Here is a 27500-nt window from a genome sequence, read left to right as displayed (position 1 = left end):
ATGCGCAAAAGAGCTCTGGAGTCGAGATTGCGTTATACTCCAACTAGTTTACAGCGTACATCTTTGATATAGGACATCCATGTTATGGTCAATTGACACCTGTCAAACCAAGGTATTCGCTGACCAGTGTCACGGGACCATATCCTGGGCTCAAATTTTGAATTCATGGATATCAGCTGTTTTTTAAATTGACCGCTGACCAGGTATGGGGCTACGATTGGATCGCAGGCTCAAGCCAGGTAAACTTATTGTAAGAATAAATAACCCAGGAGTTCGGCTTTTGGGCTTGGCTATATTAAAGACAGCGAACCATCTCGACACATTTGATGCAAATTTTCTTTTTCATTGTGGAGAAGTGAGGGATACCTAGGTGAGTTCGGAACCGAGTTAGGAATCGTCTTAGAAATGACAGACCCGAATGAAAGTCGTTAGCGGTCGAGTTCGATGTCGGGGTTGGGTTTAAAGTTAAGTCTATAGGCTAAGTCCATTCCTAACTCGATTATTGGGTATTGTCAAAGCTTTTTATCGCTCTCTCATTGTTAGCAGTGCTATTCCTTTTGCAAAATTTAAGAAACGTTGTTTTTCTGACAAAGTGGTTTTGTTGATTTAATTTTGTAAGAAAACTGTTCTTTTTGGCGACGTTCCATTTACATTTGTGGAGGGTTGAGAATTTGCGAAAAAGACTCTCGCTCAAATAATGAAAGTAGGAGAAAAAACTCTGGCGCATAAGTACACAATGGAAAACATTCAAGTAAATACCTCTAAAATAACGCTTGATTTTGGGATTTGTATAATTGAAAACCTTGCAGCCGGTTCTGTATTTAATAACTTTTCTCCTTCTCAGAAGCTGCAGCGAAATTCCCTGACCGTGAAACCCTCTTGTCTTTTATGGCTAACAAGGAGGGAAAATTAACTCAACTTCCTTTCTTGAGGAGGCAAAGCAAACGCGGAGGATTATGCCAACTTCAGTGCAGATCTCACAGTCCTTACAGGGTATTTTTCTGTATTTAGGTTTTCTTGGTTTTCCTTTGTCTATTATATTTCTCTGTGATATCTACAACAAAATAAAACGAAACAACACAAAGAATCGTCAATTATATCAGCCCAGCTCTTAATTTCTTCAATTCCCAAAATGAGTGCGGCGCAGAATCTCTCCAGTCGACAGTCTGACAGGGTCTGACAGCTGATATACGCCGTTCTGCTTTTTGTTTCGCGTGCATTTGTGAAATTACGCGCGGGATAATATTGAACCAATCAGCTATCAAATTCTCCAACAACAATGCTCCTTAGATGAATACTGGAGACCTCTGTGCTTAATTCGCCTTCCAGCGTTTGTATTATTGTTGCACAGACGGACCTGTATCTGGGAAGAAACAGACGATAGCCATGTTTCCCTGGTAAGGCCGCAAATCTAAAACTTTTCCCAACGAAAATCGCTTGGATTCATGTTAATTCTGTGATCTATAATATAGTTTACAGGGGCTCGGCGCTGCTATCGTGTTATCCCTTCTCTTCGTCTATGATGTGTCGTCTCTGGATGGTCCGTCCCTTCAAAGTATGTAAATTATATAATTAGCTACTTAGTATTCTCTGTAAATGACTGCTAATGGTTTAACTGTTGCCAGGCGAGTTTCATGAATAGAGTAGCAGACTTGCTGTGCTACCTTCTTGCGCGTTTTAGTAATGCAATCTTGACAGAACACAGAGGTCTCTATCCTTTATCAAATTAATTTTAAAGTTGAAATATGGTGTTTGCGTTGAATCGTGCTTTTAGTGTGGTTCATTCAACAATATTTCTCTTTGGTATGACTCGAATTATTCACTTCTTTGATTGTTGGCAATATCACTTTACGTTGATTTCGATTTTTGTAAGGCGAACTGGTTAATAATGAACGTGTATGTCACAATCGCGTGATTATTTTTCTCATGCACATATTTTTGTCTTTCCTTTTAAAGTTGATAGGGAAATTTTGATGTAGTTTATTGTTTTCGGTGGTACTTCAACACATTTTACCATGTAGATGTGTAAATCGTCTTTCAGTCAAGATATTCTTCGATTTGTGGAGTTGGCAATTGGAAAATCCCTTTGTTGATAAGTAAGTCATGCTTCCTTCGGATCAGTTTTGATAATTCCTAAAAACTCAAAACTTCCTTTGGAAAGCCAGCAGAAACCATGCGTATCTTTTGTGTACTTTGCGTTGATTCCAGTTTGAAACGTTTTCGCGAGAGATTATTTGATTTTTTTCCCCAAAAACAAAGGTGTATTGTCTACAGTCTTAGAGATAATTGATCATTTTTGTTAAAAAATTAAGCAATCAACCAATTTTGTAACCGAAATTTATTTACTTTTGAGTCTGTTAACTAAATTCTCCTGTTTTGATCCAAAAAACAATAATGTCCTGCTATGAAACGCCTTGTTCAATGAAAAGCGAAACTTGATCTGGAATATAACAGTAAATCATTGTCATGACTGAGGTCAAACCGTCGCAATGCCAGACGAACGTCATTTTCATGCTCTTTCTGAAGAGTCCGCGCTTCCTTTTGAAAAAAAAATGTATTCCACTGTTTTCCACTGGGGTTCTAAAATTTTCCGAGGAGCCTGATCAGTTATAAGCGTATTTGGCTCAATGTTATCTTGTATTCCCTTTTTGACAATAAAGAAGCATTAAAACGCTGCATTACAGTCACACAACTGGGTTGTTGTCGTCTTTCGCGTGAGCGAGCAGCGCAGGCGCGGAAACACAATGGGGGATAAACGGGGCGTCCCATATTCCTCTTTGCTTTTTGCCCTTTTCGCAGTCTAGAAATTGCGCGAAAGGTTTTGTTGAAACAGTAAGAATTACAAGTTTTCAAAGGCATCTGGGCCGGCAAAGAAAAAGAGGAATTTTTACAGACAAACAGAGTCAGAAGAGAACAATTTTTTTTCAGAATAATGGCTGCATCTTGGCACCTTCTCTTCTACTGCAGCGTCTTTTGAATGCGCCTCTGCTGATGTTTTCTAGCCTTTTCATCTCTTGGGTCCCTATGGAAATGCCCCTTACGACTACTGACGGAAATGTGTACTGCTGCGATTGATTGTATAGGGTGAAACAAGGAGACCTTGGATGAAACACAGGCATATGCCGGAGCAATTTTTAATGTGAATAACGTGTAACCATATAATAAATTAACGTTAATGAAAACGTCTGTTTTAAACAGACTTGAAAGTTGTTGTTTCTGTTGTGAAGTAGCATGAAATGGATGTGTAATAGTTGTACGTCATTTTAAAGGATTGTAATAGGGTAAGGTAAAGTCATGCACCAGCCACTAGGGATCGCATGGCCACAGAACAGTTTGAAATGTTTAGTTGCAGCATCTGACGCAGAAACTACGCCCGATTTGGTATTCTTGTTAAGTCGATAAGTTGACTCTTAGTCAAAGCGTTGGGACACTTTCACTTATCCTTAATCAACCCCCTCTTCCTCGCCTTTCCTCATCCTTCAGAATGTAATTGGTATTGTGCAATTAACCGAACGCCTCACAAAGATAACATTAAATAGTTGGCGTGGGAGTTGTTTTACGTTTTAAGGGCGACAGGAATCAGTTATGATGCTTACAGTGGAGAAATGATTCTTGTTAGTAAGAAGTCTCGAAAGCCTTTGGAAAGAATTGATTTTTCCGTTAAGCTGGATACATTGGACAGAAATCAGAGTGCTTGCATTGATTTGTCCACTTTTATCAAGCTTCCTTCAAAGCATTAGTGAAACAGCAAAGATTTACTGTCACCGGCAAACTGTTTTGGTGATTCCCAACCTTGTAAGTTATGTTTGTGTTTCAAATTGTTCTCATATTTTCTGTTATATTTGTGTCCTTAACTTTATAGATACAGATGGCATCGCGGATTTGGTGCAGGAGTTTCAATGGACCTTACATGAACTCAATATCGAGACGACTGGACTGTGCGAAAGCAGACCCCTGCCCTTCTCCGAAGATCAGCGGGCTCGGGATGTTGCGTACGATCTGTCCTCAACGGACACAATGATTAACACAACTTTGGATTCACTGTTTCCTAATGGCATCCCAGATGAATTCGTTTTATTTGTCACCGTTAAAGTGCAACCTGACAACAGGGAAGACTTGTTTACGATAATCGACGCCGAGCAAAGTCTTTCTTTCAGCTTGAATCCCGTGGAGTTTGAATACAGGCGTCGAGGGAGAAATCCATTGCGTGTTGGAGTCGAGGAAAACTTAGCGGATGGGGCGTGGCACAGGGTAGCTTTTGCAGTCCAGAGGAAACACGTCGAATTGTCTGTAGACTGTGTGAAACCCAAAGTTCGTGTGAGAAAGCCAAAGGGATTCAACCCTAGCTTCAGTCAAAGCGCTATTGTTAGACTTGGTGGGCAGTTTAAGGTATGAATATTACAAACAATTCAAGCAGATAGGGGCAGGTATGGCTATTGATAAGAAAACATCAACGGTTACGGATTTATATGGTATATATAAATATGATTTTGTAAAATGGCCGTTTTTTTTTGTCTCTCTTAACACACATAACCCCTACGCATGTTGGACAGTTGTGAGAAATTGTCTTTTTCGCGAGTAGTTAAGACATGTGCTGATCATCATGCAGACAGACGCCAAATAACCTTCAAGGGGTTTTGATGAACTCGCCCAAAGTCGTTTCCCTAAAGTGCGCGAACGTCTGAAAACAGCAGGTCTTTACTTCAAACCAAAAAATAACAAGATTCCTTCATCAAGATTGTGCTTTTTATTATTAAAGCAGAAAATGAGGTCCTACGCTTATTTATTACTCCGATCTTTATACAAGTGTATTTTTTGCTATTTGAAGAACTAAACCTCCACTTCGGTGAGTCGAATCTCAAACTGAGGATCGTGGCCGGCGGATACGTAATTAATTGTACACAACTTCAGTCTGTCTAACAGCTGTCATCTGCGGAGAAAAAAACATCTTCATCCACCAATTGTTTCAGTGAAGTATTTTGAATCTCATGCGCTCTATTGACGTCAAAGATGTCAGTCAAATCAACTGCCAATATTTTGTTTCTTTGAAGGGCTCCTTACAGCAGCTGTTGATTGCTCCAGATGTGTTCAAGGTTCTCTCCTACTGCAAGGATTTCACGCCAGACTGTGATACTCCGTTGCCCTACGCACCTTTCTTGAGTGGCGCTGCTCAGCAAGGTTCTCAGCCCAGTGTACAGATCATTAATAATGTCCGATATGTAAGTGGATTTATTTTTGAGTCATGCTTCTCAAACGTACCCAAGCCTGAGTATCCGCATGGTTATGTTATTAAGACCAGGAGGCCGTTTCTCAAAAGTCCCGAAACTTTACGGGCCATTTTCGGGTGTCGCAATTCCCTTTGTAACTCAAGAACGAAAAGCATTTAATTCGTCAAACTTCACAGTTATTTTTCTTTTTGTTACCTTGAAAACATGTTAAAAGATCGGCTTTCCAAAACAAGCGGTTGGCAATTTCACGGACGGCTTCTCGGGCCCGAAAAGTTTTCGGGACTTTCGAGAAACGGGCCCCAGGTGGCCGTTTCTCGAAAGTCCCGAAACTTTTCGGGCGTATTTCGGGTGACATAAACACTTTGTACCTTCAAAAGGAAATCGTTTCTCGTCATGAAACTCTGCGATTGTTTCGTTTTCACTGGTCTCGCAAACATGTTCAAAGATCAATTTTTCATAAGTGGCAGATCATAGTTTCACGAATTGCTTTTTGGGCCCGGAAAGTTTTCGGGACCCTGGGTGGTACTACCACGTAAATCTTTATATCCTATAAGTGTTGCTGGGAGGAGCAAGGTTTTCTAGCGGTGCACTCTGTCATTTGAATTTGAAATAGATTTACATTTGTGGCTAAAACTGAATAGATCAGTACATAGTGATGGATTGCGTCTAAAATCAGGATTTTCAGGAAAAGGTAACGATTGTTTTAGGCTTAGTGTTTACTGTGACTTCGGGTCTGATTTTGGAGGAGGAGGATAGAGGAGGAGAAGGAGTTCAGAGACGGACAGTTAAGGAGAAAACTTCCTTACACCCCTTAAGGTTACGGTCACTAGCTTTTTATAACTTGGTGAGTGTCTTTTTAATTTAGATCAAAGGGGAGAGAGGAATTCCTGGGACTCCTGGTGTTGCGGTATGTACTGTTGTTGTCTAGGGAACGTTTCTTGATAAATTTATGTCTAATTAAGTTGTCTTTCCCAAATTGTGGAGGATAGCGTGACGGGATTATTTTCTCAAGTGGGGTCGTCTCCAGTATCAGTCATCTGGCTCGCTAAAGACTATTTTCCTATTCTCACAAATTGGCATTCCGTCCCCAAGACCGTTTGACCCTCTTAGCTGCCAGACGTCCCTTGGAAACGAGTGATACATGCATTAGCCTACATTTCGTGCTACTTCCAGTCCAGCTGTGAGAATAAAAAAACTGGCCTCTTGGGATAAGATTATGTATATCGTTTCTTAATTACTAGGGACCGCCTGGGCCGAAGGGCTCGAAAGGTTATGACGGAGAAAGGGGAAACATCGGATCTCAGGTTTGTTGCCTTTAGTATCGCAAAATGATATTAATTGTTTTAAAATGAAATGATTAACAGCAAAATCGTTTGAAGTTGCTAAACTTGTGGACTGTTAAACCCTTTAAAAATGAAACTCTGAGCCTACAACTGCGTATCTCTCCTTGGAGTTTTCGTTCCCTCATTTCATCTGCATTTAGCACAGCTGTCTTGCCGAGACTTATTTCTCTTAGCCAATCAACGCACAGTTACATGTATGAATCAAACGGTAAACACAATGAGAAAATGAATCTAAAAACAGAGAACGATTACTCCAAAGTCCGTTCCATTCTCCCAGATAGGCGGCAAGGAAAAGCGCCTTGCCTCGACCTCAGCTCCCACGAGTTTTTCGCACGCAGTTTTCGTTTTTCTCTTTTTTTTCTAACCATGGAATTCTTAAAAAAATCGCTGACTGCAAGAAATCGTTAGCGAGAAATAGCAGAATGAAAATCACATAACGTCTTTCGTTATCCTATTTGGAGATTGTTCTAACCTGATCTCAAGTTTTGTTCTTTCCTAGGGCTCCCCAGGACCCCCCGGTTCTGCTGGACCTCCCGGGCCTCCTGGACCCCCCGGAGATGGGATCTTCGTTGTAAGTAAACTCTTTACACGCCTGAAATCCATTTTGACCTGCATACTTTTGTTTAGTGTCTCACTCATGTCATCTGTCGTATTCCATCATGGTGCATTTTTTGGCACTCCCGCCATATAGAGATTCTCACAGGCACAAATGAACACCCGATAGAAAGAATGGTGTTGAGTTTCAGAGAGACTATCCCAGTGAACAATTCATTTAATTCATTGCAGCGATGGAGTAGACTACAGGGATCAAATGAAAAGGGTCCAGGCCCAGTGGCCGGTGGCCTTGTCGTCGAACCTCCCTCAGTGGTAGGTATTAAACTCATTATCTCCTTCTTTCTTTCTTCTCAGTCCCGTTCGGTTTCAAGTCCGTCCAACTTTTCCCAGTCCGAAGGAACTCTTCTTTCCTGGATAGCTTTTAAGCCGGAGTTCAAGGTCAAACGGTTCGTTAGATGAGAAAAATGAATTCAAAGCGATTTCCCAGTTTACAGCTATTCCTATGTCCTGTTTGATCCCTCCTGAATGCGAGAATTTCAATGTACAGTAACGACTGCGAGAGTGAAATCGTCAAAAGTGCCCCCGATACAACTGTTTTACTTATTGTACAGGATTATAGGGTTATTTCTATCATGATGCTCTCTTTTTTCGTTAGCCTGGAGACCCCGGAGTTCGTGGCCCCAGAGGACAACGTGGCTCACCAGTAAGTGCTACATTTTTGCGTTGCCGATGTGTACCTGTCTCTACCTCTTTTTTGTTAAGGCCAGGCAAATAAGTTTAACATTTGCTCCTATATCTTTTCAAATTTTTTGAACTCTGGGGGAGTTTAACGGTTTCAGCCCATCATTATCATTCAAACTGAATTCGTCCTTGAGAGAACGCTTAGTACGCTCGCGCATACAGTGGGTGGGAAACAGCTTCGACGTCATTCAACATTCGGGAAAACAAAAGAAATGTTAATGATATTATAGCAAAACTTAAACTCTTCTTAACTCATTCAACAACGATTCAACTTCGATTCTGCGTGATTGAAGACAGAAAAAATGGTTGTTAAACGGTTTCAGCATCACTCTTCAGTAAAATAGAATGGATTTTGAAGCAATCTTTGAAGCTGTGCCCCTGGGCCTTAATGATTTGCTTTTACGTAGGCAAGGAAAAAAAGGCCCACTTGTAGATTATATAGCTTACTCCCAATAACAGGAGAAACTAAGATGAAGTGTTCGGCTTCAACAAGAGGAAAAGCTAGAGAAGTGGCATACAGTTATCATGGTCGAACCACATCAACGAAGTTTGTAGAAAGGTATCCTCTGCAATCGGTGCTCTGTGGCGTATTAGGCCCCCCATCCCTCAATCCACTGCAGTACAGGCCTTGATCCAACCTCATTTCGATTACTGTGGTCCCGTTTGTAAAAAAAAAATCCAAAAACGTGCCGCTAGGGATATTCTGCAAGCCAACTATGAAGTTAGTTCAAGGTTGCTTCTCGGCACACTAAAATGGGACCAATCGTCGGATTCTCACTCGGCAATCTTGTTAAACAGTATTTTAATAGTAATTTTGATTCCTACGATATTATATTATTGTATATCTAATTAGAATACTGTTGTTGTAATTGCTGAAGCTTTTTAACGAGTTTTAAATAAAGAACTAGAACCAGATTGAATCTGAATTTCTATGTCTGATAATTTCTGAAAAACTTTTTCTTTAACACTTATTATAATTATTTCATGTCAGGGCATAGAATAAGCGTTTCCTAGCAGACTGAGTGAAGTCCTTCAGAATTTTCTCATGTGCATAAAATGCTTCGAGAACGTAAACTTAAAAGAAAGTCATAAAAAAACGCTCTTTTCCTTGAAAAATTAAGTTCATATGTTTTTTGTATGTATTTTAAAAGCGACCAATTGTTGTTACATTTTACTCACCGGTGACTGGCCTGTGGAATTGAAACAACAGTGACATCATAAACCAATCATCTGCCTGACTTAAAAAAGATTGTCTTTTTCTCTGTCTTTCCTAGGGTCTTCCCGGTGAAGCGGGTGAAAAAGGATCCCAAGGAGATCCTGGATCCCCTGTAAGTACTTTGCTGTTCCCTGAGAGCTGTTTTTGTGGCTTGTAAGAAAAAAGATTCGCGTGGAATCAGTCAGAGATTTACTTTACTTACAACGCATTTTATATTGCGTGAAAGAGCTAAAATAGATATCGTCTGTACGTTTTCCTTTAATACATCATTAACCCTAGAGCATGTTTTGATATCTTTGGTTTTAAATCTCCGCGCAATGTGTTTGTAATGTCAGACATCATTTGATCTTTTCATAGGGACCCCCCGGTAATCAAGGCAATCGCGGTCCCATGGGAACGTCTGGAAAACCGGTCAGTGACAAGTCATAAATGGATTGTCCTTTTTTACAAATACAGCACTAAAACGGATGTGATATAATTTCTCCACTATTCACTATTAGGGACTTTGTACAACGGAGTATGTCGAAAAAGACACTAAAAATGACAAGAACTATATGTTTAATGAAGAAGAAAAATGACTCTGCTCGCACAACACAGGCTTTTTGCATTTGAGGCATTTTTGGCCGTCATCCTTATTTAAAACAACGACGTGAGCTGGCCATCTTGAGGTTCCGTTGAGAACATGAGCACACGACAGGTATCATACCGACATTTTACAAGCGAAAAGAGTCCCGGTGCCGTAGTCGTTATCGTCGATATCCTCGTTGCTTAATGGTTCTATTGTTAGACCGTTGACGTAGATATTATTGGGCGCTCAGAATGCAAGAATTTTCGTAAGGAATCTGAAGCAATCAAAAATCGTAGGTATTGTTTACATGCTGAAACTCCAGATACTGGCTTATCTACTGGATAAAGTTATCAAACCCTAGAACCTGCAACAACCTTATGGCATTTATGAATAATCTGCCATATTATTAAATGAGGGTGAAACTCTAAACGAGCTAATAGAGTGGGGCCTAAATTGTGACTGATGTTGGAATATTTAGGCTTAAAGTAATGCAAATGCTTATGTAAATCAATCATCTCATTTCTTAAGGTATTTGGCGCTAATAAAACCTATTTTCCTTGTAGGGTCCCTCAGGACCTGACGGGCCGCGAGGACCCCCCGGACCCATTGGAGAAAAGGTATCTTCCTTTAGTGAGCTTCATGGACATGATATTTAAAGGCGACTTAGATATGAAGCTACCATTTCACAAAAAAATTAAAGCTGAATGAAGTTTGCGTTTTACTAGCGAGCTTTAGAGGTGCTGATACTTCCAGGTAGTTTCCTTACAATTCCTGTTCATCCAGTCTTGTTAAGCTATCCACTAGATATTTCATGGCAGCTCTCTACCGTGTTTAGTGTTAAGATCAAAGGAATTGAAGGTAATGGGTCTCAGCGAAGAATAAGGCCAGGGTTATTTCAATATAGTTGATACCATTTGAACCTTAGGGCACATCTGGATTTCGTTTTGGAACCGATTCCTTTTTTGGGATGAACGCTGCGGTAAAGTTTTGCTTATTCTGCTTCTCATAGCAGAATTAATATTAATATTATTTACGCGAAACACTGGTTTTCTTTGTACAAGCCAGCGTGGCCTGTCAAAATGGAGTGTTAAGTTTGGTACAGACTATATTTTGCGATTTTTTCAGGTCACCTGCTAACCAATTCTGCAGTTCCGAATTGGAATCATTTCAGCTTAATTGTCTGATAGGGAATAAAAGAAAGTCGTATATTTAGAATAAGGTCATCGCACTTAAAGAAACATTAAATAATCCCAGACTACTGCATTCTAACTTATCTCCACTGAGAAACACAAATTGACGAGTGTATCAAAACCCTGTCCGTTTTCACCAAAACCTCTTGTTTCCGTTTGTTCGGTTTATATAGGGAGACCGAGGGCTTGAAGGTATTCCTGGCATGATGGGACATAAAGGACCTCGGGTGAGTTGTAAAGTTGAGAGTTACGTCATAGGAAATGATCTTTAGGCCAAACAGTAATGAGATGATATTAAGTTCAAACCATTTGGTGGGACCTTTTCTTTATTTAAATCGCAGTAAGAGACGCGAATGATATAACTGTACATGATTCCTTCTCTGTCATCCGCTTCCACTCTCAGTCTGGAAACCTCCTTGTTTTTGAAGAGTCGTTACTCATTTGATTCGTTTTGTTGTTTTTAGGGTTTACCAGGTGGTCGTGGCGAGAAAGGAGATAAAGGCGAAGCTGGTGAAAGAGTAGGTGTCGTTTAGCGGAGTGTGGGTTATGACGACTCAGAGGCATGTTAACAGAAATTCAAAAGGGGACGCTCCTCATTATGATAAGGGAAGGAGCTCATCAATTCCCATACTTGGCCTATTGTAGGTGTCAACTCTTTCTTTAATAGACTAATTTAAAGAACCATTTTTCTAGAGACTAAAGGAAATTTAAAAGCATCACAAACGAAACAAATACCAATGAAAACACCATTCCGGCGTTATTTTTAATCTTTGTCTTTTTGTCCAGCAGAAAAATGATTTAACATGTTCTTTGTTGTTAGGGAGAACCAGGGGTTTCCGGACAAAGTGGAGTTGCCGGGGAGAGGGTAGGTCACGTGCTTTTGCCGTGTATTGCATTTCTTCTCCTGTGAATGTCTAGTACTATTTCTTTTGTTGTCGTTTTACCGCTGGCTCTTCATTGAAGATCGCTGTGTCATCAACATCACGTTTGTGACGTTTGTCATTCGAAGCTGTTAGCGCTAATTCACACAACAAATCAACTTCACAGTTTTATTTTAGTGCCTCATCTTTTTATTAATTTGCGCGTTCGTGCGATACATTTCATCTAGGATGATGTAAACACGCGAACATATGGCCGAGTCCTACCTATGCAACATGATCTCCTCTCTAAATTAACATTGCATTGAATTTACTATTATCGTTAATTTAGGACACTGTGTCCCAGGACTTATGGTAGCAGAGAAAATAAGGAAATAAAAAATCATATCCGTGGCGTTGATTTGAACACGGAGCTTCTATTCCATAGGAACTGCTTCTTTACGTTTCACCACTGAAGATCAAGACACTGCACCCTATAAAACACATTTATTTAAGTCTCTCATAGAATATCGCTGCTGAAAAATTATTAGGCCTAACCGCCTAAGCTAGATTAATAATTTAAACCTATGCTTTGATTTTAAAATGTTTAGCCTTGACGTAGAGTTTGGAAACCGACATTTTGCAGTGTTTAATGTTGTTTGCGCCGAGTGATGATACAACATTATCAAATAGCGTTTGAAATATTTGTCCCTAAGCAGCTAGCGGTGTGGTGGTCAAGTGGTTTGGTGACGGGTTAATAATGAACATTCCCAGGTTCGAGTCCTACGTCCATACACTTGGGCTTTCTTTTAAAAAATATATGACCATTTCCCATAAGCCGTATCAAGCTTTCAGTCTTCTAAATTAACGATAATAGTAAATTCAGAGCAAATTAAAAATTAACGATAATCGTAAATTCAAGGTAGAGAACGGCTTGACCTATCAAGCCATTTGGGAGATCCGGAGTTCCAGGATAACTCTTTTAGCTCCCAAGTCGCTTGATGGTTCATTGCAGCGCAATCGCACGGTCTTGAGTCCAAGTCCCGTTCAAGCCTGGCTTCCGATTTCCAGATTCTTCACCTCTGACTAACGCTCCGTGCAAACAGTTGCAACAACTCCTAACATTGTTGTCTGATAGAGAATTGTTGTTGGCCATCAATGTTGCGTCCCTATACACTGGGCTAAAAATTTGTGCAGTTTCAAAGGTCGCGCAGCAACTCCCGACAACACGCAGCAACATACAACAGGGTGTGCAAACGGAGGCAACATGTAATGCCCAACAATGTTGCGTCAGTCTGCACAGGGCTTAAGTGGTTCCATCGACGCCGAAGATCTTCCCTTAAAAGAACTCTACGAAAGTTTCTCATTCTTATCGTCCACATCTCAGTACACGACTTAAAAATTGGCTTAACGGAGTCTTATGAAACAGTTTATTGTGTTACAACGTCTCTAGTGTAATTCGGACCTTTCGGAAACATTCTTCTGTTGCTATTTAATTTATCTAGTTTACCTAAATGGTATAAATGCTGCCGAGGGGAGGGAAAGAGAGATGATCAGTTATGCTTGCGGTAATTAAACGACGGTTTGTGCGTGGAGTGAAAGGGAGATTTGAATACGTCTTGAGCAGGGACAGTACAAAACGTGGACACCCAACTAGACCTCATTCTGGATCCCCATCGAGAGAAGACAGAAAACAATAGATGGTTTTCACAGTGATGTCATCAAATGCTAACATCAAAATCGCAAGGTCTTTTGAATTTCTATCTAAAGGAAGTTGAAGATGACCTAGAAATAAATCTTTTTTTTAAGTTTCCAGTTTCGTGACGTCTTTCTTTTCGAAAATACAGCATTTGTCACCTTGCGTGACACTATGATACAAAGCTATTTAGTTGGGAAAAAAAGCTCCATGAAGTTTGAGTGGGAGGCGCGGTGGCCTCATGGTTAGTGTGCTTGACTCCGGATCGAGTTGTCCGGGTTTGGGTCCTGGCCGGGGACATTGTGTTGTGTTCTTGGGCAAGACACTTTAATCTCGCGGTGCCTCTTTCCACCCAGGTCTGTAAATGGATACCAGCGAAAATGCTGGGGGTAACCCTGCGATGGACTAGCATCCCATTCAGGGAGGAGTAGAAATACTCCTAGTCGCTTCATGCTACAGAAACGGGAGATAAGCGCCGGCCGGATGGGCCTTTCTAGGCTCGTAACAGAGACTTTACCTTTTTGGCCTATGAAGTTTGAGCCTTTCAAGTACATTAGGAGATGTGTTCATACACGTGTATGTTATTTCATGAGTGAAAAGCAAGCTCTTTCATTGCAAAGTGAACTCCAGATGTTTTCCGTTGATTGCAGGCCGCCATATATTGGTGGACCACGTGGAGTCGCTATGCAAAACTCTATAAAGTTGCGTGAAACGCTTCAACAAATAACTGAGAAACGATGTACCGCACAGACCTGGGGTGGTTAAAAGATTTTTTCCTACAACATTCCAAGTTCTTGGTCTTTCATTGAACGATTTCGAATTTATTTTTTTGTCAAGTTGCGTGACACTGAAACTATCTATAGTTTGAGGCTACGAGGAGCGAAATGAAAAATAGGGCAGGCTCTGATCATCATACCGCCATCTTAATCCTTCCATTCGTGCATAATTACAATTCCTTACGCCTTTGGCCACAATCCCTTGCGTTTCGAAGAAAAATGTGTTTTCCCCATTAGAGAGCAGCCTTGCTCGTTCGCTTCAGGCTCACTCACTGCGGCAGCAAAAATAACTTGACTGAAAATCATGTCTTAAAGACCAGACCTTTTCCCCTATGTAACCTTTAATTTCTCGCTTAATTGGTGTCTTAATAACAAAAACCATCAAGTTTACCTTTTTCCTGCCGAAAAAAAAAATTAATTAAAAATGTTTCTCATTAACTTACTGTGTAAGCCACAGTTCATTCTTTCAAAATAAATAGCTTTGATTTTACTTACAGGGGCCTCAAGGAGAAACGGGACCCAGAGGACCACCGGGGCCCCGTGGATTACAGGTAAGAGATCTTTCGTTGCTTTAGTCCATAACGCATTTGATGTAAACATAGTATAGCACAGTATGTGTGTGTGTTTCACAAGCATTTCGATCAGGTTCCTCTGTCACACAGTTTGAAGTTCTTATAAACGTCCGGCAACTCTCTCCTCTTTATGTCTAACACCAGTAATTTGGTCATGGCCCCTGCTAATTAATAACTTCACAGTAAACCAAAAAATCCAGTCGCGTTTGAAAAAAGCTATCCAGATTACTGAAGAATGGATTAAGTGCTGTTAACCCCACTTAAAAATTTGTATTGCTACAACGAAAGTAGGAGGTGACTCTCGTATCGCATTTAATTCGAAGGACGATTTTACGCTGTAAAAGTTGTCGCTCCATGTTTAAGCTTGCGCATCTGATTTGCTTCTTACCAACAGGGAAATACAGGCGATCGAGGTCCCCCAGGTCCACCGGGATCCACGGTAAGTCTCAACTTAATTAATAGAGAAGAAGAGAGAAGTTTGCATCATACACTAAGCCACAGCATTATAATATTATTTTTGCCAAAATGAAGCAAGCAAAAAAAGCATAACACGGCTTGCCAGAGAGTATGCTCTCTTTCCTGTTGCCTCTATTTATTTCATCCTAAACAGCTGGTTTGTTGAGCAAAAGCTTCCCTCGCTGTGGAAATGTGATGATGTCAGGCAAAGGGGAGCAGGGATGGGGCAGTGGTGAGAGCACTCGCCTCCCACCAATGTGGCCCAGGTTCGATTCCCGGAACCGACGCAATAAGTGGGTTAAGTTTGTGTTGGTTCTCTTCTCTGCTTCGAGGGTTTTTCTCCGGGTTCTCCGGTTTTCCCCCCTCGGCAAAAATCAACATACAGCTGATTCCAGCTGGCTGTAAGCTGTGCTCCAAGGTCATACATGGACCCTATAGCGGCTGTCAGAGGCGCCTTAGTATGCTTTCGGTTCGACCTTGTTGAGCTGCGTCGTTGCTGTACTTGCGACGGCGATTAGCCGCGACAATTATTATTAATTATTTAAAAAAAGTGAAATTTAAATCAAAAGGTTCCAAAAACAGCACGATGTATTTGGGACGATTTCGGAGAAGTAAGAAAATAGAAATTTGTGTTGACATGATGAGTACTTTAAGGACAGACGCAATTAACTTTGGATGAAGCTATACGAGTCAATCAATTCTAAGCAATGCAGATCACAAACTCCCTCTAAACAAGCAAAGCAAACTTGAATTGTTTCCATTTTTTTCGTAGGGTCCTCCAGGTGCACCGGGAATTCAGGGAGTTCAAGGCATGAAAGGACCCCCAGTAAGTTAAAGTAACAGCTTGTTTAATTTTAGTGAGAGCCTCATCTTTAGGACCATCTGAACTTTCTGTGATTCAAGCAATTTCGGACACTGTCAAGGCGTCATTTTTTAAATTAGTAATTTCGCGGAACGTTTGCGTTCAAATTAAGTGTTGCGCTGCGGATTACCCCCTTCCCATATCAATCAGAAAAGGAGGTATCAGGCATCTCTGTGCAGCGACTAGAATATACCCCCCGCCCTCCCCCTATTACCCTCATTCCATTTATTGCGCCAAGAAGTGGGCAAAAATTATTTCCATATATCTCGTGTCTTGTAGATGAATACGAGTTTTCACGAGAGAAAAAAACATTCCTAAGCCTTATTTTCTGGAATCTATGGCACTAATTGTGTTTGTTATTTGATGTGATGACAGGGTCCTCCTGGTATCCCAGGCCCTCTCGGTCCTATAGGGCCGAAGGTATGTATTAGAATATTCTTGATGTTACCACTTCGATAAAGCGTGTAGGGCCATGTTTTGTTTATTTTTGTGGATCGTTATCTTGCCGATTTAGTGTATTCAAAGTAACACATCCTGATGACTGATCCTAGTAACATGCTATCAAGCAAACTCTCTGATGCACACGCGTTCTGTCAAGAAGACATGCCTCTTAGTTGTCCGGTCTAAGAGAAATACCTTGAAGTATGTAGCAGTGAGTTACTTTAAGACAGGACCGTTTTCATGACGAATGGTGTAATTCCTTTCTCGAGCAATTGAATATGCTGACGATAAAATCATTACAAGTTTGAAATAATGAACCTACTACTACTACTACTACTACTACTACTACTACTACTACTACTACTACTACTACTACTACTACTAAATATGGCATTGTTGCAGAAATAACTCGGCGAACTTGTGAATTACACGCGAAACCAGACTGACAAATGGGACGGTAATCATGTCTGATAACGACCAACTTAGTTGGGTACTGAGGGCCCGAGTTTCCAAGTGATTTGCATGCTGTTAAATGTCACAACACGAGATTTTTGTCAATTTTTTCTTCCATTGTCATTTGAAGGGTGAAGCTGGAAAAATTGGCTTGCCCGGATTTCCAGGCGCCGACGGTGTACCGGTAAGCAGGAACATGCATAATGCTAAATTTCAGATTAATGTTAGTGCCATTAACGGACTAACAAATAGAGGCCATTCATTGGTGGAACAACCGATCAATTTGCACCTAATCTGTTTAAGGCCTCTAATTTACCAGCGACCCCGGTAGGTTTCAGGTCCAAACTCAGTTACGCGAAAGAGAGGTTCAATAATTAATTAAGCAAAATAGTCTTGTGATGGAAGAGATTTAATGCACCAGGAAACATATAGGTTAAACGATGGTAAGGTTTCTCTTGATAGTCGACCAGTGGTGAAATAGAGGCTGTCAATGAACAGATTTGTCTCACTTCCGATTATTTTAATCAAAAAGTCTATGCCACAACATTCTTCGTTGACATGCTTGACCCGGATTGAGGCCCCGTTGTATGTGTGGTTCCAGAATGCTGGGGTCTTCCTCAGTGACTTGTACCTCCATATCATCGTTAACTACTCTACTGTATTACTCTTGGATTTCCACCCTTTTTTTTCTTCGTTTGTCTCGAATTCCGGCTGTAAGGCAATTTTAAATGATGAGACATTTTTTTCAGGTGCGGATCTCCAGCAATTAAAAATGAGATCTCCCTAAATAAATGTGTTCTTCCACATTTCTTATCATTTTTGTATTACAGATTGATTAATTGATTAACAGACTTTCTATCATTGATTTTGTTTAGGGATATCCTGGAATTGAGGGACCGCCAGGACCAAAGGGAGACAGAGTATGACTTCACAGTCTTTTGTTTAACGGAACTCCAGCTTAGCTAACGAAACATTCCCTACCAGAGGCATCAGTAAAAGTCTCCGCTTGGCGAGTTTTCTTTTAGCCTGGAATTCAGGAAACTCTTCACTCTATATATTCAATAGCACTTACTAGTGAATATATAAACGTCTCTATTGCGCAGGAAGCTCATAAAAATCTCCCCCGGTTGCTTTCATTTGCAAAACGCGCCCTCGCATTAATCCCTTCAAATGGCAGGCCATGTTTTCTAGCGATTTGTTTTAAAGCTAATTTGTGAATTCTATGCATTTCCTTCGGTGTTTTCCGAATTTTAATTTTATTCGAGTTGGTAAGCCCTGAGTGAGAACTTTGAGGTTACGTCATTAGCTCTCCAGAGTATACCCTAAGATAACATCTAACCGTATTTTTTATTATTTTTTCCCACCGTAGGATCTATTCCAAGGTGTTTGACAAGAAACGCTGAAATTATTTCTTATTTATTCCTTGTTCAGAAAATCCTAGATTGATATAACGTTGCTATTTTTAGGGTGCACCGGGAGTGAGAGGGCCTCAGGGATATCCAGGTCTTCCTGGATCAAAGGTAAGATATCTTCATCTCCTCTGAAGTGCTTCACCTCGAAAGTTGCGAAGTTGGGGTATTCTTTGGGGCACAATCATAAATAAATAAATTTTAAAACGCTGTAAATTGAAAATTTAATACCGACGTTTCGGCAAAACTGCCTTTGTCAAGGTAGTAAACGGAAAATGATTTGAAAATGGCGTATACAAACTAATACTCACGGACGAACGCTTTGACATAAAAGCCGCGCGTGCTGGTCCATTACAAGCGTATGGCTTAATACGCACACGTTCGTGCGTGCGTATTAGTTTGTATACGCTATTTTCAAATCATTTACCGATTACTACCTTGACAAAGGTAGTTTTGCCGAAACGCCGGTATTAAATTTCCAAGTGTTTTGAAATTTATTTATTCATTTTTCTTACCTTCAGCAACGCTGCTCAAGAGTTTTTAAGTTTTGTATTCTTTGGAGCGTTTAGCCTCATTTCTGGGACAAACCCGAGAAAACAGCATTTCTTTGTTTTTATTTTTTTTAATGCTAGGGAAATCGAGGGAAACGAGGACCTGAAGGAGATAAGGGCGAAGAGGTTTGTGTTTTCCTCTAAAATGTTTTAAATCGGGATGTTTGTTCATTAATAACAACTGAAGACATCTGTCTTAACAAGGAATGGATTTTAGAGTGCCAAATGAACAGTCAAAGGGGAGATAATGGCATCGTATGTTATGAGTTTGCTACCTTTGACGCCCGAGTATATTATCTTTGACGTGCCCTTTGCATGGGGTTCTCAGACAGTGAAGTTTTACACACAGCGTAAAGTTTGACATGCATAAAAGGTTTAAAATTAAAGATATTTCAAACAAGAAAACATCAGTCTTCTTTATTTTGAAGGTCTTTAAGGACGGTGCCTACTATTGTTATTGCGCATATGTTCTGCGCATCTCTAGATACTCGGATTTCCTATCGGTGATGCCTACTAGTACAAGGATATTTTTGCGCGGTTTAAAACTATCCGGAGAAAGTAGATCTTAGTAAGTACTCTTGGTGTTCAAAAAGAAAATTGGGCGTCAATTTGAGAAAGAACGCCATACATTGCTTTGTATTTTAAAGCTTTTTACAAATATCATTCATGAATTATCTTTGAAAAATGCTTGGTTACCCCCAATTTTCTTTTTGGATTTCAATAACACTTGTTAAGATCTACATTTCCTGCCTAATAACGTAACGGGGCAAAAATATCTTTAATTAGTAGGCACCGTCCTTAAAATAACCATCAGTTATTTTTTGCGTCAGGGGCACTTAAGCTTGCACTTGATGGACGTCAAAGGTCCAATTCACGCGTGTGTGTGTGTGGGGAGGGGTGGGGGGAGGGGGGGGGGGTAAGATGAAGAGGTTAGGGTTGGCGTTGGGGTAATAGCACTGGTCTTTCTACTAATGTGGCCCGGGTTTCATTCCTAGAACTTGATTGGCGTCATTTCAGGATTGAGTTCTTCTATTCTTCTCGTAGGGGTCTTTCTTTGGGTATTCCTGTCTTCCCCTTTCATTGAAAACCAATGTGTGACAGTCTCTCCAACCTTTTTCGGCTGGATAACCTTCAGATAACCTTATTACCATGGCCATCGTCATCGTTATCGTTATTAGGGAGTTTAAGCACGCAACGTTTTTGAGCCGCGGACGGTAACCGGAAATGAACATTTTGCATGCCAGGACAGTAGAGTCTCCCAAATTTTAACCTAATCATCTCAAATGGAGGAAAGATACTTGGCAATATAAAGGTGGTAGTGACAAGACAAGTTAAAAGGGAAAATTGCTCACTTCCGCTTGCCGTCCGCGGCTCAAAAACGTCGCGTGCTTAAACTCCCTATTATGACTACTATTACTTCCTTGAAAGCCGGTGCAACATTTGACTTAAATGCTTGACAGTAATAAAAGGTGTTTTCGTTCTGTGCGTTGGATACAATGTGTGCAACGTTAGAGTTAGATGCTAGAGCTCGCGCGGTGAATTTGTTATTAGCTCTCTCATCATTTTTCTTTAGGGTCTTCCTGGATATCCTGGCGGCAAAGGAGACGAAGGTCCAAAGGGAGAAGATGTGAGTAGACTAAGACAGATCTTGTTTTCATTGAGCATCTTTCGCTGGATTGTAGTTGCTATTTTTATTGGAAACTGAAAATACTCAGGCAAAGTAAGTCTTCTGGTACTCAGTCGGACGTGGTAACAATTCATATTAGACGCTCAGCTCACGTGAAGTACGAGAACTAAGACAGAAGAGGTGGGCTGACCATAAACAGAGATTAAAAAGAGAACTTGGTTAAAAGCATTGCGTTGTGGTCAACGGTTACGTTTTTTAATTCAAGGCGTTTTGGACCTTGAACCTGCGAAACGACTGATTTGTCCAGCTGTACACCTCTATCTTTACCGTGAATGCCAACAGGAAGACACCGGTTTTCATCTGTTACGTTCTGTTGGTCGTGCTTGATACCTGGATGGGAAACCAACCGGAAATGCCAACTGTTGTGGCCTCCTCCCTCCCCCTGGAGGCGAGAGGGGTGACGAAAGGGTGAGAGCAATCGCCTCCCACTAAGGTGCCCAGCGTTCATATCCTGGTTGTTTCCATTACTGGATTGAGTTTGTTCTGGTTCTCGACCCTTTTCCAAGGGATTTTCTTCGGGGTTTCCCGTCATCCTTCATCACCGAGAAGAAGAATATTACTTATTCCCTGTGTAAGACATCAGTACGCATCACTCTTTATGTAAAGTTGATGTGGTTGTTTTTCATTTTACAGGGTGCACCAGGAAATGCCGGTCCTCCAGGACTTGAAGGGTCCGAGGGACCAAAGGTGAGTTGCTATGCTTATCCTTTGGTTTTACATTTAAAGTGACGGTCAAAATGTTACTAACGCTGTTGTCTGCGCTTTAGTAAGAGTGATTGCTTGTCGAAATACTTGTGTATTTTGAAAAAAGTGGTTAATTTAAGCAAAGTTGGGTCCTTATCCTAACTCATCTTGAAAACTCTGACAGTATTTGTGTACCGCGCACCGGTGGTTCAGTTAGTTGAGCTCCGGGCTGTCACGCGGGAGGTCGTGAGTTCAACTCCGGCCAGACCAACACACAGGGTAATTGAGGAGAAAGCGCTGCCTTTGTAATTACATCTGCAAATGGTTAGACTCTCTAGTCTTCTCGGATAAGGACGATAAGCCGGAGGTCCCGTCTCATAACCCTTCAATGTTCATAATCCTGTGGGACGTAAAAGAACCCACACACAAAATCAGTAAAAACGCTGTGGTCTCCCAATCGCTGGTCCCACTTCCCGAACTGCCATTTTCTTGTGCGCTTATTTTCGCGTGATGCTGGATGCATAAAGTAAAAGAGACGCTGTCCTTAGCTTATCACTGTTGTATGTGTTTTTCTATTCACTTTAGGGTCGAAGTGGTATTCCAGGCCCTATAGGCCCTCCTGGACCTACAGGACCAAAGGTATCCATTTAGCATTTTATTGAAAAGTGAACACCGGACTAGAAATTGTCTCCTTGAAATCATGGCCACATGACTTCTTTTTTTCATTTTATTGTTTCGCGAACTTTTGTTGAGAGTCTTTCTTTTTCAGGGAGAAAGCGGTCCCCCGGGGTTACCGGGGTATTCTGGAGAACCCGGTGAAAAGGTGAGTCAGTTGAGGTAGAATTTCGTTTGCAGTCCACCCGGGTTTCAACCGATGAAACTGTTCCCCCTTTCTCCTCGACAAAGCCTTAAAAGAGTTAAAAATGAAAGAAGTACTTTTTTGGTAGGTTCTTCTCAATCAGGGTCTTAATCGACAACAATTCTTTACATTTTAGCAGTTGGAAAGTGAACCACACATGTCTAAAAAATCATTGACATTGCTCCCCCTTTCCATAGAGTTGATCACGGGAAAAGTGCAGGGCTTGATTATCCACGAAGGAATCTTTGTCATCTCGGACGACTGCTCACATCATATTTCCCGGGACGAGACTCGCACCAGAGATAGTCCTAAAAATATCAACCCTTCTGCATTATTTGATCATCATCAGTTGAGAAATTTACCTTCGCGTTTGCCTTCAACGGCTGCTGCTTGGCATAAGACCCCGAAAATCCTTCCAGCGGAAACAGCGAATTTCATCCTATGTTATGAAGTAAACCGTGAGGTTTAATCTCTTTTACATATGGAAAAGATTCGATTTCTGAGGAACAGAAATAAATTAAATCAGATGCGCTTGTTTACAGCGTGGATTATTTGTACCTTAGGGTAATACAGGACAGACTGGACCAAGAGGAAGGGACGGACCGAAGGGAGTCAGGGTAAGTGGTTTTCTTTTTTTTGGAAAAGTAACCCCCTGGGAACTTTGGTCGTTGGATGACTGATATCCAAGAGGCAAAACAAGGAAGTCTGGGATTTTAACCACTGAGGGTCTTAGAAAACGACAATTCATAAGAGAGGACGTGATTTGTGCGTTCATAGTCGCCGGTTGTTGTGATTAGAAATAAAGGTTTTTTTAATTTCAGTGATATTAAACAATTATTCGCCTCAGGCTCAGTGATTATCGGTGAATATTCACCTCGACTTCGTCTCGGTGAATATTTACAGATAATCACTGAGCCTGAGGCGAATAATTGTTTTAGTATAAATACACAGGTGATTATTTCAAAAAAGAGAAAAAAAAAACATTTCAACGCGAAATCATCTTCACTTACAGTGGCAAAACGACTACTGGCAGCCATTTTGTCCGTCGAGGTGATTATCGGCTGATAATCCGAGATAGCGAGCCAATGTGAGCGCGCGATTTTGTATAATCACCTGTGTATTTATACTAATATTAATTAAGGGCTCTTAGAAGAGATTGTTTGAACAAAAGTCGGATAGTGTTCTAAGTAATTTTCACTTTGGTCAATCCTAGAGGTACATAAATGCTGTTCGTTGTCGAAAACGGTGTTGATAAGGCAGTGGCAAAGAAGAAAAGCCTTTATCTACTTCAAGCAACTCACTTCCATTGAGACACCTCGGACATTAATGAGAACTTTGTCAAGTCTAGAATGTCCTTGGCCCAGTTGTTTGAATACTGGTGATCACGAATCCACCTTTAAATACCAACCGAAGTTTTAATTTTTCCCATACTGAAAAAAATCTTGACAACTTAATGTTACGCTGAAAGAAAGCAAAAGTCAAAGTCAGAATTGAGGGCTAAAAACTGAAGTTTTGGAACTTTCTTGATCAGTTACAAAGCTGTGATTTAACTTTGTAGTAACCCAGGGTTAGCTTGATCGGGTCTTGAACAACTGAGCCCTGAAGGTAAAACGATTGCAGAAAATTAATCTTTTGGCTCGGACTATATATGCTTTACGTTGAATTTGTTTTGTTTGGGTATAGGGAAATCCAGGCCCACCAGGATCACAAGGAGCAAGAGGAAGTAGGGTAAATAACTCAGTTTTGAATTAAGCTCTCTTCTCCGCTGATAGAAACAGGATTTGATGTTTTAGCCTAGCCAAGTAGCACTCTCTATGATTCTATTGCATTCACAGTATCTATATTTGGTGTTTTACCTCTTTTAACTTAGTTTACTTGAATAAGTGTCTGTTGTGTTTCTTGCAGGGTCCACGGGGTGAGCGAGGTTCCCCCGGAACGCCTGGTACCCCTGGAACAAAGGTGCTTTGTAACTTTGGATGCTTGATTTTGTGAAGTAGTCGTGACAATTTTTTATTACTTTTGAATTGCGTTTATAAAAAAACACTAGTCATTTCCTCACTTCCTTCCTTTTTCAACTTGGAGGGCTCTGTTCGATTAGGAAGACTTTTGTTATAATCAACAAATTAATTACGTCAACTCTTACCTTTGCGCTGACATTACGCATCTTTTTATTTAGGCTATTTTCGTTCTCTTTTTTACTAATTCTTCCCGTAATCGTAGTTATTATGGTTGCTTTTTGTTGATGACCTCAATATCAAAACACTTTGATTGGTCAATGACGAATGCATAAGTAGATTACAGAATGCAATACTATGGAAACACAGCAGTGGAGTAATTTTGTTGAGCATATACAGTAAATAAAAAATCGTATGAACTTGCTCGGGCATTTCGCGATTTATGGGCGCTCGTAATGTTGTGAAGGTTCTCAAAATATGCACGAGCCGTACTTGCCTAGAAATCATGAAATGTGCTCGCGTTCATAGGATTTCCTATACGTAATGTGGACATATTCTAAAATGTCGTTTCAGGGGCAACCTGGCGAACTAGGTGTATCCGGTGACAGAGGAAATCCGGTAAGTGATAGATGCATAATGATTGGAAGACCTCCCAGCTGGGTATTTTTGATAAGCCGCCTTTGTAGATCAATCAATCAATCAATCAATCAACTATATTTAACGAGGGTAACACGGGACAGTACTTCAACTGAATAACTAGTGACCCTCAAATCCTATAAAGATCCCTTGTGAATATTGAACTATGAAATGTTTATGTGACGTAATAAGTCAATAGTGTTCTTTATCTAAAGCTACGGTAATGCGAGCAACAGAAACGTCCAACTTGTCTCGCAACATTTCTACAAAAGTAGCCGAAAAGCGATGTTGCACTTTTTTCATCCCACGCACAACCTGCCTCGCAACAATAAAATATGTTCCAAGTTGCTGCAGCGTGTTGCAGAAAGAAGAACGGACTTCTACTTGCAACACTCTGCAGCAACTTGCAACACTGAGTTTTTTTGTTGTTGTTGCGAGACAGGTTGTGCGTGGGACGTAAAACGCGCAACATCGGTTTTCAACTACTTTCGCAGCAATGTTGCGAGACAAGTTGGACGTTTTTGTTTCATTCCGCAATTTAGACTAATTAAGGTAACACTTGAACTACATACTACAATGCTATTGGCTGTTCTCCTCAAGAATCATAAATAAGTTTTTAATAAGTGATTGTCTAGGTCCGCATCCAATTAGTGTAGGATGCGCAAAAGCTTGCCTTCTACTTGCCAGTGTATAAACACCTTGACAAATCTTCCGTTTAATTTCCTTTTACTGTCCACCAAAAATCAAGATCAAATTAAGGTTGAAATATTCATAACCTTCTAGTCTTTATAGCGAAAAAGCTTAAAGTAGTAACTCGCTACGATAGAACTACGATAGAACTGGAATAGAAAACATGGATTAGACCCACTTTTTATTACTAATTCCATTCACGCATGTTTTCCGCATACCAGGGACCTCCAGGCCCTCAGGGGGACAGAGGACAACCAGGAACTCGTGGACCAACGGTAAGTTGTCTTTTTTTTCCTTCCGGTGCGGCTTCCCTCCCCCCACCCAAAAAAAAAATAAATAAATAAATAAATAAATAAATAAGATAAAATGAAAAAACCTCACACAGCAACAAACCTAGCCCATTTGTTGAAGGTGCTATAGTCCCTGCGAAAAATGTCACTGTTATTTTTTTTGTCCATGCTTATAATATTATAAACTGGCATTGGTTTTGGATCACATTTTTTAGCAAATGAGATGGCCTGAGCAAGGCGTCAAAATTTTTGTTCGGTAATATTCAGCACGTCGTATGGTTTCAGGGTCAAGAAGTGAAGCGGGCCACTAGAGTTCCACTAACCCGTAATGAACCGCGCCAAACACTATCTACTGACAAAGAGTGGTATTATTGTATTATCAATTTTCCATCAATGAAGAAACTCTTTATCCTTCAAATACGAGGTAACACATTTACGGCTCTTTTTTCAGGGTTTACCAGGAAAACCAGGTTTACCAGGATTTCCTGGACCACGTGGAGAGACGGTAAGACATAATTGCGTTTTTATGCAACAGAAAACACAATGCTAGTAACTGACAGCTTCATTTTCATTCATTCTAGATTTGTTTGTAAAAAAAAAGAAGTAATAGCATCTGTATTGGTCACTATAATTTTTTATTTTCTATTTTTTTGCGTTCTACAGGGACCCCAAGGAAAAACCGGGCCACAAGGCCCCCCAGGAATGCCGGGTGGTCGAGTAAGTCCTGAGCCCATTTCCCCTTTTTGTTTTTAAAAAGCTGGAGCTCTTCCGTGCTTCAACTCTTGCGTTTTTCACTTAGGGTCCTGAAGGAGAGAGAGGGTCACCAGGCCCAAAAGGAGACCGTGGACGACCGGTGAGAGCAAAAAAAAAACTGTATATACATTGCTATCAATGCTTGCTTACTGAGGCTGTTCTGATTGGCTGTCTTGGAAGATACTTCCAGGTTTCGTTTCCCCTATTATGATTTGGCACAAGGTACCTTACAACAAAGTCCATTTTACCCACGTGGAATAGACCATAAACCTGATCGTAACTAACTAATCGTAACTAACTATGCAAGCTTTTATTGTTTTCCTCAGGGAGCTCAAGGACTGACGGGAGATCCAGGAGAATCAGGAAAAGACGGCTCCAAGGTAAATTTTTTCCCGTCCTGCTTATAGGTTGAAAGTTGCAGCAACACTGCACAGAACTTGTGCCATTTTTGTATGCAACAAGTTAGACTTATCGTTGAAACTGTTTTGAATCAATAGGGAGAAGCTGGTGAACCAGGCGTCGACGGAAAAGATGGCGCTCCGGTAAGATATCAATGTACTGATAACTGAAACTACTTGCTTATCAACTGACGAGAGGACAACCGAGCCCAGGCAGGAACCTAAGACTTTCGTAACACCTGTAGGCCGGATGCTCCACCGATTCAGCTAGCTGGTGAGCTAGCCAGTTTATCTAGGTTCTGAATGGACAAAGTGTCCCGCTGGTCTGGGGGCTCTACAAATTCATACGAATCAAATTTAAGAAGCGGCAACTGTTGATGTCAACAGTGTAATGCGCCGGTCAGAAAGATAATACACCAGTTTATCATTGCATTCTTCTCACGGGCGAGTTACACCGTTAACATGAATACTTGCTCATTAACGTGACTATACTTTCTATCAAAAGTCCTCGTTTTATTTCAAGTAAAAAAGTTGAACTCTCGTGTCAACTATTCATTAAAGATTTTCAGTGTATTACATCAATTGAAATTTTCTTATTAAAGCTTTCTTGATGGTAGTCTTTGCCATACCTATT

The 27500-nt window shown here is 40.7% G+C and overlaps 1 protein-coding gene across 1 annotated transcript in view; it reads left to right on the top strand.

Annotated features, from left to right (window-relative positions):
- Positions 1-1243: 1243 nt before the first annotated feature.
- The window catches only part of LOC137993079 (collagen alpha-1(V) chain-like), a 55488-nt gene continuing 29231 nt past the window's right edge, over positions 1244-27500 (top strand). Inside the window, exons 1-37 of the mRNA XM_068838736.1 lie at positions 1244-1397; positions 1473-1555; positions 3863-4389; positions 5052-5219; positions 6094-6135; positions 6470-6532; positions 7071-7142; positions 7358-7438; positions 7782-7829; positions 9142-9195; positions 9441-9494; positions 10215-10268; positions 11015-11068; positions 11306-11359; positions 11662-11706; positions 14668-14721; positions 15137-15181; positions 15971-16024; positions 16436-16480; positions 17085-17138; positions 17830-17874; positions 18421-18474; positions 18996-19040; positions 20488-20541; positions 21235-21288; positions 21871-21924; positions 22055-22108; positions 22708-22761; positions 23828-23872; positions 24050-24103; positions 24673-24717; positions 25647-25700; positions 26167-26220; positions 26379-26432; positions 26515-26568; positions 26795-26848; positions 26966-27010. Coding sequence (XP_068694837.1) covers positions 1387-1397; positions 1473-1555; positions 3863-4389; positions 5052-5219; positions 6094-6135; positions 6470-6532; positions 7071-7142; positions 7358-7438; positions 7782-7829; positions 9142-9195; positions 9441-9494; positions 10215-10268; positions 11015-11068; positions 11306-11359; positions 11662-11706; positions 14668-14721; positions 15137-15181; positions 15971-16024; positions 16436-16480; positions 17085-17138; positions 17830-17874; positions 18421-18474; positions 18996-19040; positions 20488-20541; positions 21235-21288; positions 21871-21924; positions 22055-22108; positions 22708-22761; positions 23828-23872; positions 24050-24103; positions 24673-24717; positions 25647-25700; positions 26167-26220; positions 26379-26432; positions 26515-26568; positions 26795-26848; positions 26966-27010 — 2535 coding nt within the window. The 5' untranslated portion in view covers positions 1244-1386. The remainder of the gene's footprint in view (positions 1398-1472; positions 1556-3862; positions 4390-5051; positions 5220-6093; positions 6136-6469; positions 6533-7070; positions 7143-7357; positions 7439-7781; positions 7830-9141; positions 9196-9440; positions 9495-10214; positions 10269-11014; positions 11069-11305; positions 11360-11661; positions 11707-14667; positions 14722-15136; positions 15182-15970; positions 16025-16435; positions 16481-17084; positions 17139-17829; positions 17875-18420; positions 18475-18995; positions 19041-20487; positions 20542-21234; positions 21289-21870; positions 21925-22054; positions 22109-22707; positions 22762-23827; positions 23873-24049; positions 24104-24672; positions 24718-25646; positions 25701-26166; positions 26221-26378; positions 26433-26514; positions 26569-26794; positions 26849-26965; positions 27011-27500) is intronic.

This window comes from Montipora foliosa, chromosome 2 (assembly GCF_036669935.1).
Source record: "Montipora foliosa isolate CH-2021 chromosome 2, ASM3666993v2, whole genome shotgun sequence".
Taxonomy (NCBI): domain Eukaryota; kingdom Metazoa; phylum Cnidaria; class Anthozoa; order Scleractinia; family Acroporidae; genus Montipora; species Montipora foliosa.
This window is presented reverse-complemented; position numbering and strand designations above follow the sequence as displayed.